Raw genomic sequence first — 13982 nt, forward strand, 5'->3', positions numbered from 1 at the left:
TAATGATTTTGATCTGAAAGATATATTATACATTTAAAAAAATATTAGGCATGTCTAATGCTTCACGGTCCAGTTCAAATGATCTTCTGACAACAATTGAGGGATACCGTGGTCCACTGTGCACTCTCGGTCATTGAATACAAAAGCAATCTAATTGTGTCAGCTTTATGAGCAATTAATTCCATAGAAAACATTTACATTTGCATTCATGTTGGGACATTTAGTGGCACATGGGAAGATAAGAGAGTTGCCATCTTTATATTCCCTTTGGCCATCCCAGTTAGGCAGGGTGGTGAGATTAACCCATTTGAATTGGTCACGCTGAAAAGGGGCCCGCGTTCTATAGAAATAACCATTATCCCTCCATCATTTAGTACTTCAACTTACTTGCATCATCTCTCTCCACTCTCGTGCCATCACTGGTTGAAATGCAGCTGAAGTGCAGAGGTTCCACTTCCAAGAGTCCAGTCAGAGCTGTGAAACTGCCCTCTGCTGCTGCACAACTGCTCATTTTCCCATTCCCTGCAGAAGGAGACACATTTACAGTTAAATTAAGCCCCTTACATTTAGTGCACATCGAGCAAGGACAGACAGGTGGAAGTGGAGTGAGGGATGAGAAGATGCAAGAAAGGGGAGGGGAGAGAAGGAGCAATTAAAGGGCTGGGGGGCAGGAAACCAGAAAGAAATGCTCAAAATTAGAGCGAAATATCTAATTTGACTAGAAAGGCTTACATTATAAAATGACAGCTGTATCTTTAATGGAGAAAACTATTTGTCGTAGTCTTTAACCAAATACTGTGGTCAAAACTATACAAGTCCTTTACCTCCATAAAGTAAGATTCAAATTTTAAGGGTAGTGTATTGAAAGGGATACTTCATTCAATACAAAAAGCTGCCTGAATATTATCAGGGCTCAACAGTCAGCAAAGATTAAAAGCATTAAGCAAAACTTATAACCAGGGACCGAGTTTAACCTGAACATTTAAAATGCCACAATTTATATTTTCTGTCCACAAAATTATCCCATTACGAGTCGTTCAGTGCATTTTTACTGTGGACACGCAATGTTAAACATCACTGTATACAACCTGTGCAAAGTGATTGGTGGCATACATACAGAGCAACGAAGAACAGCATGAATTGCCCATAGTCGTGCCTCTTTATATTACAGAACTGATTCAAGTGGTAATTCTATCATATTCTTGGGCTATTGATGCGATGAAATCTGCCTCTTTATACTGCAATGCAGCATTACATAGTGTCAGCTGCATCACACATGCCATTACAACTTCAACTTGCCATATGGCTTTGGGGAGGAAGGGGGAGAAAAAAAAAAGGACCCGAAAGTCCAGTAATACAAAAACAGCATCACTTATCTCTAAAAGCAGGCAGACCTGTGTCACGGGTAAATTGGCATAGATGCCACTGATGCTTCTGGAGCAGTAGCTGAACACCTACTCTTAGAGCAGTATGAAAAAGCTTCCTTCGATGCTGCAGTGCCACTTCTCTTGCCTCACAGTACTAAATCAGGGAAGCAACTATTGCCCTGAAATCCTGGCCTCGCCGAGTCCGAACGGAATACGTATGGAACCGGCAACGCGCATACGCCGAAAACCGGCTTTTGCGATCAATCAAGATTTGTCTCGACGGATCCTCCGCAATCCCGCAGCCAGGACATTCGGGCGGGCAAGATTGGGCTTTTTACCCAACTCTTGCCTAGCGAATGTCTTTAAAACTCTTGCACCTGGTAAAAGCAGGCACGTCGCCTACTTTTACCAGCGTACGCTTACTTTTACCAGCGTAAGAGTTTTAAAGCATAAAAATAAAATTTAAATACACAATTAAAAACCCTGTCCACTAAGGTAAGTTTATTTTAAATCCTATTAAAATATTTCCAAAAAAATATATATTTTTTCTAAAACATTTAATTAACTTTAATTTCAATTATTTTAAATATATAAGGGTTTTTTTTTGTGTTTAACGTGTTGTGTGTTTTTTTCTCATTGATAGCAATGAGAACTCAGATACGGAGTTCCCATTGCTATCAATGAGAATACTGTATCATAATTGGTTGTCTGGTCTCGCGTTACTCCAGCTTTTACTTGTGTATCTAGAAGACGTGGACGTGCTGCGAAGCACGGGAAGAGAAAGCCTCTGACTGGAATCCAAGGCACCTCCGGGACCACCAGGTGCTTCGTAGAAAAGTTTCAGGTCGGAGGCGTTCAACCGAAGGAAGCCCCGACCAGAATTTTAGGCGCAATGTGTCACATTAAGATGGCATCACAACACAGCAAGCGCAAAGTTAACGTAACTAAGTCAGCAGCCTGCACCATAACTCAAAGTAAATCTGCGTAGGAACATTGAGCCCCTCTCGAGCCTGTTCCGCCATTCATGGCTGATCTGCGACCGAACTCCATATACCCACCTTTGGCCCATAATCCCTTAATAACTCTGGTTAACAAATAGCCATCAATCTCCAATTTTAAATTAACAATTGATCGAGCATCAATTGCGGGAAAGGGTTCGTGTGCGCAGAAATGTGTGTAATATTACTCCCGACAGGTCAGGCTCTCATTTTTTTCTTTTTAAAAAGATGATGGCTCCCCCTGCCGGACAGTCCGAGACTCAAACCAGTGGAAACAGTCTCTAACTACCCGATCGGTTCCCCTTAATATCTTGAAAACTTCAATCTGGTAACCCTACACTGCACTCCCTCCAAGGCTAATATTATCCCTCCTAAGGTGTGGTGCCCAGAACTGCTTTCAGTACTCTAGGTGTGATCCAACTGGTGTTTTGTACAGCTGCAGCATAACTTCTACCCCCTTGTGTTCGAGCCCTCGAGATATAAAGGCTAGCATTCCATTTGCCTTTTTGATTATTTTCTGTATCTGTTCATGACATTTTAATGATCTATGCTTTTTAAAAAATCTACCAACCTCGTAAAAACTTACTTCATGCATACACCCAATGTTCAGAACTGGTTTGTAAAATATCTGTACTAGAAGGTTTTTATTTATGCAGACCAGTTCAGGCAGCAAATGTACTGGCACTGAACGCATCCAATGCTTTAGGGGATAGAAACAGCAGTCTCATTCTTTGTATAATGAGGCGAAAGGCCATTGTGGTGTGGGGCCGGCTTGATGGATCAGTTGGTCTTTCCCTGTCTACACATTCAAAATCTTAAATGTAATACACTAGTGTTATTTGGCCCCAGGAATCGAGACACAATATAAAATAGGCTGTGAAAACAGTGTGGTAAACTGAAGCTTTCCTGTACACGAATAAGTCTCTCCATATGCATTTTATACTACCAGCCAACAGTGATTGTTGTCCTGAACTCATTCCTTGAACAAACTAACAGAACTTCAGCATTGTCTCTATTAAAACTCTATGGCATTTGGGGAATAGGTCAATCAGCACAGTGCAGGAAAAACATTTCCACTGGAATCAAAGTAGCATTTATTGGCTTCAGTAACTTGTATCTTCTGTATTCTCACCTGATAATACATCAGAAAGATCTATTTCATCAGACTGTACACCCATGCTACTATTGTAGGCATTTTTGCAGGATGAACCACCCATTTCTAAGTCGAACAGAACTGGATCAAAGGGTGAGCTGTACAAACCGTACCTGAAATTTCAAAACCGTTTGAGTACCAAATATAACCAACCGGGAGGAAAAATGAAAATGAAAACAGTGACCATCAGCGAATAAAAAATTTATAGTACTTTCATATTCATTTAATTAAGTTAGCATCCAAATGTCAGAATACATTAGAATTACACTAAACATTTTAAAATCAGCAAAACAATGCATTTCTTCTTCCATTATCATTACATTTCTTTGGCTTTGTAAATATAAAAATCGGAAAACATTTTTCTGTTTAAAACCCTTCTCTTTGTAATCATTGCTCTGTACTAAGTTAGCTAATCTTGGGCATTGCAGCGGTAATGCACTATAATTTGCCTCAGTGTCACCAGGCTAAAAGGAAAGTGGGGGGAGGTTTTAAACTGTCCAATGTTTCCATTCCTGATACCTATTCAGTGGCCCCGGCTGCCAAGTGTGGATACAAGGCAGTCGTACAAGTAAAGGATTCATTTCCCATGTCACATGCTGATCAAAATTTGGGGACCCTTATGCCTGAAACCATGTGCGAAGAATGGAGGTACCACCAGAGGATTACTGAACATCCATGGATCTACCTCCCAGAAGGAATCGCTGCAAGAAGAGATTGGAAGTGGAAAAAACCTGGCTGAACAAGTCTCCCATCAAAATATTGTTTTTCCAGATGATTAATACAACATATTTGGTTCAACATCCTTAATAATAACATGGTACAATAGCAGACTAGGTTTGTGCCCTAGTCTGCTTTGCCAGAATCGAGGGGGTTACAGATTCAATCCATGTTCCTCCACTTGACAAACAAAGGCCAGTCACTACAGAGAAAGACACACGGAGAGTGCACAGCTTGCCGACACACGCAACAAGGGAAAAGTACGACAGTTAAATAACTTATGCGGTCTATGAATGGCCCACCCACTATATCTTAATGTCCATTAGACCTGGTCAATGAGAATGAATGCATATAATCAAAGATCAATAAGCGATAGAAAAATTGATATGTCATTTTGTTGTGCCAATACCCTTGCGATATCTTAATTCATCCCTCAATTTGCTCTCACTACTGCCCTGTAACCACCAGCACTTCCTCCTCCAAGTACACAGCTCAAAATGCTTCTCAGCTTGCAAGGACAAAATCTAGAATTGTACTGAGACATTTTTCTCAACATTCATGTGAACAGTGAAAAATTTCACATATCCACCATTACAGTTTAGTGATAATTATTTGGGTTTCCCTCCCAATTAGTGCAGGTAAATAGTTATACTATAAATCAGAAATATCAATAAGGCTGATTTTTCTTTTGAATCTGTAGTCCCAATCATCTTACCTTGAGCTGAACTAAACATTGTACAAAGGAGTACAGAAATTAATTTGAGGTTAGTATAAAGTTTTAGGGCCCAAGTTTCCACACGATAAAAAACTGGCGCCCCGTTTTTCACGCCTAAAAAAAAAACCTCGCGATTCTGGAGCGTTCTGCAGCTACTTGTCTGCCGGGGGCGGAGCCTACACTCACGCCGATTTTGTAAGTGGGAGGGGGCGGGTACTATTTAAATTACTTTTTTTTCCTGCCGGCAATGCTGTGCATTGGAGCGTTCGCGCATGCTCAGTGTGAAAAAAACATTGCCACTCGGCCATTTTTGTAGTTCTTTGTAGCTGTTCAGCCTTCTCACTGTCTTCTCTCTTCTCTCCTCTCCCCCCCCCCCCCCCCCCCCCTCCCCGCGGGAAGAACGGGCGCCTCCCCCCACCCCGCGGGAAAGAACGGGCGCCTCAGGCTGACTGCAGCATTCTCCGTGCCTGAAGCACTTTCACAGGTAGGAAGATGGTTTATTTAATCTTTTCTTTGCTTATAAATGTTTATTCAGGTTGGATTTATTTGTATAATATTTGTAGAAGTATAAATAAGGATTTATTGTAGAATTTAATGACTTCCCTTCCCCCCCCCCCCCCCCCCCCCACCTCCACCTCACCTCGTTCTGGACGCCTAATTTGTAACCTGCGCCTGATTTTTTTTTAATGTGTAGAACAGGTTTTTTTCAGTTCTACAAAAAATCTTCACTTGCTCCATTCTAACTTAGTTTGGAGTACGTTTTCACTGTGGAAACTTTGAAATCAGGCGTCAGTGGCCGGACACGCCCCCTTTTGAAGAAAAAATTCTGTTCCAAAGTAGAACTGTTCTACCTGACTAGAACTGCAGAAAAAAAAATGTGGAGAATTGCGATTTCTAAGATAGTCCGTTCTCCACCAGTTGCTCCTAAAAATCAGGCGCAAATCATGTGGAAACTTGGGCCCTTAGTGTCTACAATTAGTCTAATTTTACACTGGCAGCCTTCTGCCACTGAATATTTAGGATAATGAAATATTTAGCATTTATATATTGGGTAGATCTAAGTGGATACTAAGTGAAGGGCAACTGTTAATCTACTAAACTAAGTAAAGAAGCTTGTGGAAAAGTGTACTGAAATAATAGAATGGTCACAACACCAACAGTATTTTACAGGAACTTAAACACATCCTAAATATATTTTTTAAAATATATCAAAAAAGATCGAGAATTCCACTTGAAACTTTGTTACTCCCTCAATTTTTAGTCCTTCAATTTGTTTATCTGCTTTCTTGTAGTTTGTTGAAGCCCAGTCCTACCCAACTTAACTCAATCTACCAGAAGATTTGTGGTTTTTTTTTTTAATAAACTCTTCAGGATTACTTCATCTACTTAATTTAATTCTTGCTAAGTGGAAATATGAATTTGAGTTTAGAAATTGTCTTGCATGGGTAAACTTCAAATATTTTCCCCAGCAATAGTGATTTACCATTTAATGTAAATTTCTCTGTTTAAAAGTCCAATTGTTGTTGCTGCTATATTCTTTTTACTAACCTGGTCTGAAGTAAAGCTTCAAGAGGTGTGAGCCGGTCCTGCAGCTGTTTAGAAACAGCAGTGAGAAGAGATGCACAAACTGTGCTGCATCCAGCCAGATCTTCATCCTTAACATAATTCAGCAGTACAAAGTACCAGAACACAGAACCTGTCCCCATCAAAAAGAAACACAATTATTTCTAAAGTTAGAACACATTTTTGGGGGTGAACTTGAGGCTATTTAAAAAAAAATACAATTCTTCCCCCAATGCTCAAGTGGAGCATAAATGCCAACATGGCCTGTTTGTGTTTTATGTTCTATGTAATTCTATGATATGTACATGTACTCATTCAGGGTCTGACCATGTCATACCCACTGAGCCCTGGTGCCCTTCAATTTGCACTCTAGTCCAAATCAGCAGTCTGACTGGAGCACCTCAGTTTACACTGCAGATTCTCAGGAGGGTATCAATTTAAGAACACTTAGCATACATGTGGCTAATTTCTCCACCCCCTACCACCCACCCTGTAAAAAGATTGCATACAGCAAGGAGAATAGAGTGATGAATCATACGGTCACCTCTAAATTATTCTCAGTGTGCAACCTACATCAAAAGAATCACATTTAATTTGGAACATAGAGTTTTATACTAACAACTTAAAGCTGGACTAAAGCAAAAACCAAAAGCCTGTTTCAACTAAATTACAAGTATAATAATAAGTCAAAAACATTTAGATACCACTAGAAATTGCTAGTGTGACATGCAAGTGCTATCAAGACCCTGAGGAGCAGGTGATCATGCAATGGCTTTCAAGCTCAGTATTGCATAAATGAAACAAAAATTCAATGTAAAACAGTTTTGAGCTTGTATAGAATAAATGGCATCATTATGTATGCTGAAATAGGCCCTAGTGAAGGACCTCACCAGATACTATGAACCAAGCTATAGTAAAAATAGTTAATGGCCCACATTTCATGATGCAAATTCTAAAATACTGGGGGAAAAAATTCCAACATTTAGGAAAAATCGTCGTCAGGATTAATACTAAGGAAGGGGAAGAGGTTAATCAATACTGCTCAATCAAATGGTTAGGCTGGTATATCCATTAGTCACCTCCATGGATTAAATAACTATTCCACTGCACATCACCATTTTCCCAAGCCTACCCCAATGGCATGAACATCTGCCCCTAACACAAAGCTCTCCTTGGATACTTGATTCTTCCTCTCCTCTCCCACCCAAAGAAAATACAGAAAATTAGGTAATGGTGCCAAAAGCAATTTTACATCATGAAGCAGCATGGGTATGCTCTGGCTCCCAAATCGCACTCTGAATATTCTCCAAGTACAGGGAGCATGGGAGCAGGAAAATCCAGACACAGCAGAGCAGGTGATTGCAGCTTTAGCTTATGGTGCTCCTAAGTACCACACAAATCATAGTTAATACATTTTCAAAAAGAGCAGAGGTGCTCAAGATCTGTAAAAATGCTGCACTTCTTGTGGTGGTAGAGAACAAAAGATTTTTTGACAGCATCCCTCAAGCTCCTCCAGCAGAAAAAGACTAGTAGCGATAAATTTAGTGGAGCGAGGATAAGAGGTACTTATCAAATGAACGAGAAGAGGAAATGATAATTAACGGAATTGTAAAATCAAGCAATTCAGTGCAAAAATCAGGCTATTATAATACTTTTCACGCAGAACTCTCTTTATATAGTTAGCAATAGAAAACCTACCACCAGTTGCTGCTGCAGGCAAGTAAGGCAAATTATCAAGTAAAGCTTTCAATAGAGCTCCTCCAAATCCCAGTTGGCTTGGATCTGCTTTCCCATTACTGAAAAGAATGGGGAAAATGCTTATTGTAAGTTTTGTTAAAAAAAAACACATGAAAATAGATCCAACTTAAAACAGGTCATCCATTACAGCCAAAAAACAATAAACTTTTCTCTTTATGCAATCTGTAACTAGCCATTTATTGTCTGTTAGATTACAAGAACTGTTTAAAAAAAACAAATGGCAAATGAATTTTTATGATAGGATATTTCTGACCTTATACAAAGTGCGAGGAACCGGGCACATTTGTGGGCTATACTGCGACCGGCTTCAAAGAAGCAAACTCGTACAATGCCAGTGAGTCGTTTCTTGGTTTTTGCGTGCAGGCTTTCTTTGCTATCTCTGAAACTGTATTTGGAAAAGTTCATAGAACAAAACCACTTCAAAAACACATCCATAGATTTGCAATATCTAACATTCTACTTACAAAACAGCAGCCAAGGACTCAATTATTAACAAGAATGATGAGGCAAACAGCATAGTTGCACTTCAAATTATAATTATCTGGATTGCGTGGGTAAAATTAAAAAAATCTACTGTTCACATGCAAATATTAATGCTGATGCATTGCAAGATCTATACAAGTTTCAGCTTGCACACTGCTGCACATTTCATCCTACCTGCAAAGTCCATTTGCATGCACGCCTGCCAACCAGCAGAGAATATCCAACACAAGGCTCTGAGCATGTTCTGTGACAGGACCATCATCCGACTTCTTGCAGAGTGTATCAAGCAGCTTTTCATGAAACTCAGAAAACTGCAACATGGCACACCGTTGCACCCTAAAAAAGACAAAAGCAGGAATTATCCCAAGAAACCCCACAGCAAACATCTTTCACAGAGAGCTTTTATTGCCTTAATTTTGCCACTTGCATTTTTTTTTTTTTTAAACTTAAATGCACAAATATGTACAACCCATATTCCTTAGCAACTGAGGGAATGAGGAGGGTGGTGAGGGACAAGGGGGGGGGGGGGTGGAAAAAGAGAGAAAAAGATTGTTACTCCCATGCATTTCACACCATTATCTATTATGCCAAGAGTGGTACAAGTTGAATCTTTCCCTTCCATGGGAAATTTCTGTTCTCCACTAGGAATCACCTCCAAAAATGTAATGTACCTGAACCGTCAAAATGACACCCTCAAAGGATCAGGCTGGAGTTATATTGCATTTTGTGCAAAGTCAAATGTGTGTGAAACAACTTGAGTACACTTGGCACACTGAGTTATACTGCTACTTTTAGGTCGAAGGGTGTCTAAAAATCCACTTTGGATCAATGTGGATGGGGTGAGATATAGGACACCTTTAATGTTACTAAAATCACAAAGACCTCAAAAAGCCAATACCTTAAGCTTCAAAACTGTACACTCCAATGGTCCTAAGACACAAAATATGTGTCTGAGATTGCACGATTTCCCAAATTATACTTCAGCCAACTATTTCAGTTAGTTAGTTAGTGATCCAAAACATTTGTCACACTATTTGAGGTGCCAAATCCAACTGAGGTGATAGTCAATCAAGTTATGTTGGTACAGAGTTTTCTATGCCCACTTAACCATTTCATGCTCTCCTCCCCACCTCCCCCCACTACATAGTCAAGTAACTGCTAAAATATCCCAGCTGCAGATACACTTATCTTTTGGGAGAAGTACCTGCAATAATGTACCCAGCAATTGCACTTGAATTGTGCAGGAAGGTGTCAAGAAGGAAAGCAGTAACAGAGGTTGGATTTTCAAGCCCTTTTCAAAAAGTCAATAAAAATCCCTAAATCACCTTTCTTTTGGGATGTAAGTTTTCTTGAATCTTCGAATAGTAACAGAAACTTCTTGAAGCAGATCACAGCCTCTGAGATTGTCAGGTTTCTTAGAGCTGCCAGACTCGGTTGCTTTTGAGGTGGATGGTTTCTCCTGTTAAAAAGAAAGAAATTTACAAGTACACCAACACAGAAGCGTACATTCATTTTCATATACTAAAGCCGACCAAGTTCATGTGAAGTACAGGTTCAAATCTGTTGTCTTTTGCAGACCACTACTATACCTTTCCTGCTGTAACTTTAGCAAGTAACGAAGCAAGAGAGTGACTCTTGCTATTCTGCGGCTTCGAGGCTTGCATTCTCATGACTGGTCTTATTCCACTGCCATTAGAATTCTCTTCATTTGGCTTCTCATTAGCCGACCTGATGTGAACTAAAAATGACCGATACTTGCCACCAGCCATGCCCGCTGAGAAGAGCCAAAAAATGAAGAATGTTAAGTTTAAGTAGGCAAAGCACAAATACCACCCACTCCCCAATCAATCGTGTTCAGTTTTCAGATACGTTCTAATTGCATTGTAGTTTCACCACTTGATATCGATGTTACGACAAAAAGTGTGTGTGTGTGTGTGTGTGTGTGTGTGTGTGTGTGTGTGTGTGTGTGTGTGGGGGGGAAAAAAAGAGATTAAGTGGATATTTTTCCAGTTCACATTTCATTAACCACAAAAAGCAAGTGGTGCAAAAAATTTCCGGTCACATAGGCAAGGAGTCAAAGGAAATGGCATCATACTTGGATTTTCAAGCAACTTTTATCTTTTTTTAAAAAACTCAGTTACTTTATTCTGATACAGTGCAAGCATATTTCAAAAGTAAAATCTTGTATGAAAGTTTTTGTAGAAATTTATTTCAGAGCTCTATTCTACTCAAAGTGAGCTGATTTTTTCCACCTTTGCATGAGCTTTACTATACCTAATCAACTGCTAGAGTCAAAATTCACTCCAATGTGCTCCAAAAATATAACCACAGAAAAATCGCCGTTACTGTGCCAGAGAGACAACAGTACAGGTTGAGCCTCCCTTATCCAGAACCCTAGGGACCTGATTTTTCCAGACAAGGGGTGGTCAGGTGAAATTGTATGGTACAGGTACTGAGCAAGGGGATATCGGGGTTGGTTGGTTTGGGGTTGAGAATGTGGCAGAGAGATTGGGGAGGGGGGCAGCAGATCGTTGGGTCAGGCCAGCGATTATGGGAGTCAGCAATGAGGAAGGACTTCAATTTGTTCATGGAGTTCTGCGCATGCGCTACCGAGAATGATTCTGGATGAGGGGTGGTTCTGGATAAGGGAGTTCTGGATAACGGAGGTTCAACCAGTATCTAAATCTAGCATCTAAATGAGATGATTCATTTAATGCCAAATTATATGCAATTAGCATTGTGGTTCCACAGCCCCTCAAAGCTAGGCTGAGACTGATCAAGCTCATTTAACTCAAAACTATACTTAATATATTGCCATAAAAAAAAATGTCTTTCGATGTAATCATGGCTAATCCAACTTGATCTTACCTTTAATTAGCTTAGGGCTAGTGAGTGTCAGCATTCCAGCATGTCCTGAAAGATCCAGACCACTGGCCAACCATACGGGTCCACACAATATATCTTCCTTGTGTTCCTCCAGGAACTGACACAGCCTGGGACCTTCTCAGTATTGGAATGGAAGGAAAGGTTTAGTCATACACCTTTGTGCTGTAATATTTTGAAACAATCACATGCAAAGAACCATTTCCAACTAAGATGGGAGTGGGTGAAATGAAATATCCACTGATGCAAGCTACACTTCCTGCTGGGATAGTCTCCTACACCCACTAAGTAAACTCTAAAATCGGCCTACATCTGTAGGACAGGACCTCCCTCAATCTCCTGAAAGTCCCGGCAACGAAGGATACCATTGCTATAAAGCACTGTATCTAGTCAGCAAACTACTAACACAACTTTGCCACCTACAGAAACAGAATTTGGCAGGCCTTTCCGATCTGGACAGCAGCAATCTTCCACTATACTGCAATTAACTCAGTTCCATGCCTAGAATAATATTCAAAAGCATAAATAAAGGGGCTTTTCAAAAATCTTTTATTTTACTGAAGAGTCACAAACTAAGGGAAGTGACCCATGCCATGAATGCCCGAATTCTACGTGCAATGGTAGTCGATGGAGTAGTACTCCTGATTCTCGAGATTTGAATGTCAGCTGTGCGGAGAAGCTGGGCACTTCACCCGAGGTAAGGAACAAAGTCACCAGACTAATTACAATGGGTAGCTCTTGGAAGAATAGAATACAGGACTACAATCAGTCAAGGGATAATGCATACCCTGGATGTGGAAAGAAAGGGAAGGACAAGGCAGGAGTAAAAAGACGCTTTGTTTTTAGGGATGCAAAATTCTTAAATCACAGTTCGTGCCTCAAGAATTTATTCAAGCTTTCTCAAATATTTAGTTTTATGACTCAGTGAGAAGTCCTTCATAACTGCAAGATTTTTTTCTGATAGTATATTTTCACCATTGAAATAAAACTGAACAGAAATACAAAATTAGCAGTTACCAAATCTATGTGTGTGGTCATAACCTCTCACTAAATATTAACATGTGTTTGTTCACATTCCCCCAAGTAGGCATTAACAAAGTTTGAATTCCATCTACTATTTACTTGTGTAACTGGATCTTTGATTGAAATTCAAACTGGGCTATTTCCTTGAATAATCAGTAGCATTGTTCCTTTAGGAACTTTAAAACAAAAACTGCAGAGCACAGCAGCATCGGTAAATGGATTATCTGTATTACAAGGTCAGCGGCGGGAAGGTAACTTCATTCAGATTTGACTCTTCTCTCCCTACTGTACGCAAATTAAAATGTCAAAGGCATCAAGAAAAGACAACACAAATTGCACATATTCATGTCTTCTCCAAACAACTATTTGAACTTAATGCTACACTAATTAATGCCTTTAAATTTTGTGCAAGGGTATTTTAAGCATAAGGCTTCAAATTTTGATGCCAGTTGCAAGTCGCTAGACAGCGGGTATCTTTCAAATCATGTTTAAGATCAATCAGTTCTATAAATATTGTGGAGTTTTTTTCCCAAATGGTACATTTTAGCTAACCTTGAGACTCATCTACATCCATGGTGTACTGCATGTCTTCATTTAAATCAGCAAGACCAGGTCTTCCATTTCTCTCTACCTCCACATGAGAAGCTGGAGATAACGGAAAGAATATCTGCTTGTCTACTGCGGATTCTGCAAGAAATAAGGAATTACTGTCATTTACTACAATTATAGTAAATTTACTCTAAATCCTTGATCCCAATAACACCATTTATCTAAATATAGATGACACTGGAAGCAATAAACAAGATCCTTAACGAAATAACGCAACTTACCATTTTAAGGCTTCACACACCCCCCTTCACATGTAATTTATTTACAGTTCATTACAAGGGACTTTAGGTTCTTGTATATTGCTGGCCTTGCAAATACATCCACAAATAAAAAAAACCATATTTGCAATAGGGAACAATACAGACGAAAGTTGACAAAAACACATCCTTACCATTGACTTTACCCAAACCAGGTGCCTTGTTTTTCAATAAAGTGACTTGAATCTGTGGAATGTTTGTGATGTTTGAATTCAAGACAAACTTGAAGTCCACATGCCCAACCATGCAGGCTTTGGGCAAAACCAGCTCAAAGACATGTTCCTCCCAGCTGGTGCTATTAAAAAAAAAACATGCAGAAATATATAATTAATCATGCACTACACAACGGTGTTGCACAGAAAACGACATTCCCAAATGCTGATATCCCAGGAGCTGAAACCAACTAAATTATACAAATTTGAAAGTCAATTTTATCCAACATCTTAAAGCTCAAAT

General features: G+C 39.7%; 1 protein-coding gene across 5 annotated transcripts in view; it reads right to left on the reverse strand.

Moving 5' to 3' along the window:
• Window positions 1-13982, reverse strand: part of birc6 (baculoviral IAP repeat containing 6) — a 326307-nt gene that overhangs the window by 236387 nt on the left and 75938 nt on the right. For all 5 annotated transcript variants that reach the window (XM_070889262.1, XM_070889261.1, XM_070889260.1 and 2 more), the window contains 11 exons: window positions 13661-13821; window positions 13213-13347; window positions 11623-11754; window positions 10344-10528; window positions 10080-10213; window positions 8929-9090; window positions 8525-8656; window positions 8212-8309; window positions 6499-6646; window positions 3498-3631; window positions 388-522 (listed from right to left, as the gene is read on the reverse strand). In XM_070889262.1, the coding sequence (XP_070745363.1) occupies window positions 388-522; window positions 3498-3631; window positions 6499-6646; window positions 8212-8309; window positions 8525-8656; window positions 8929-9090; window positions 10080-10213; window positions 10344-10528; window positions 11623-11754; window positions 13213-13347; window positions 13661-13821 (1556 nt within the window). The remainder of the gene's footprint in view (window positions 1-387; window positions 523-3497; window positions 3632-6498; window positions 6647-8211; window positions 8310-8524; window positions 8657-8928; window positions 9091-10079; window positions 10214-10343; window positions 10529-11622; window positions 11755-13212; window positions 13348-13660; window positions 13822-13982) is intronic.

This window comes from Pristiophorus japonicus, chromosome 9 (assembly GCF_044704955.1).
Source record: "Pristiophorus japonicus isolate sPriJap1 chromosome 9, sPriJap1.hap1, whole genome shotgun sequence".
Lineage (NCBI taxonomy): Eukaryota > Metazoa > Chordata > Chondrichthyes > Pristiophoridae > Pristiophorus > Pristiophorus japonicus.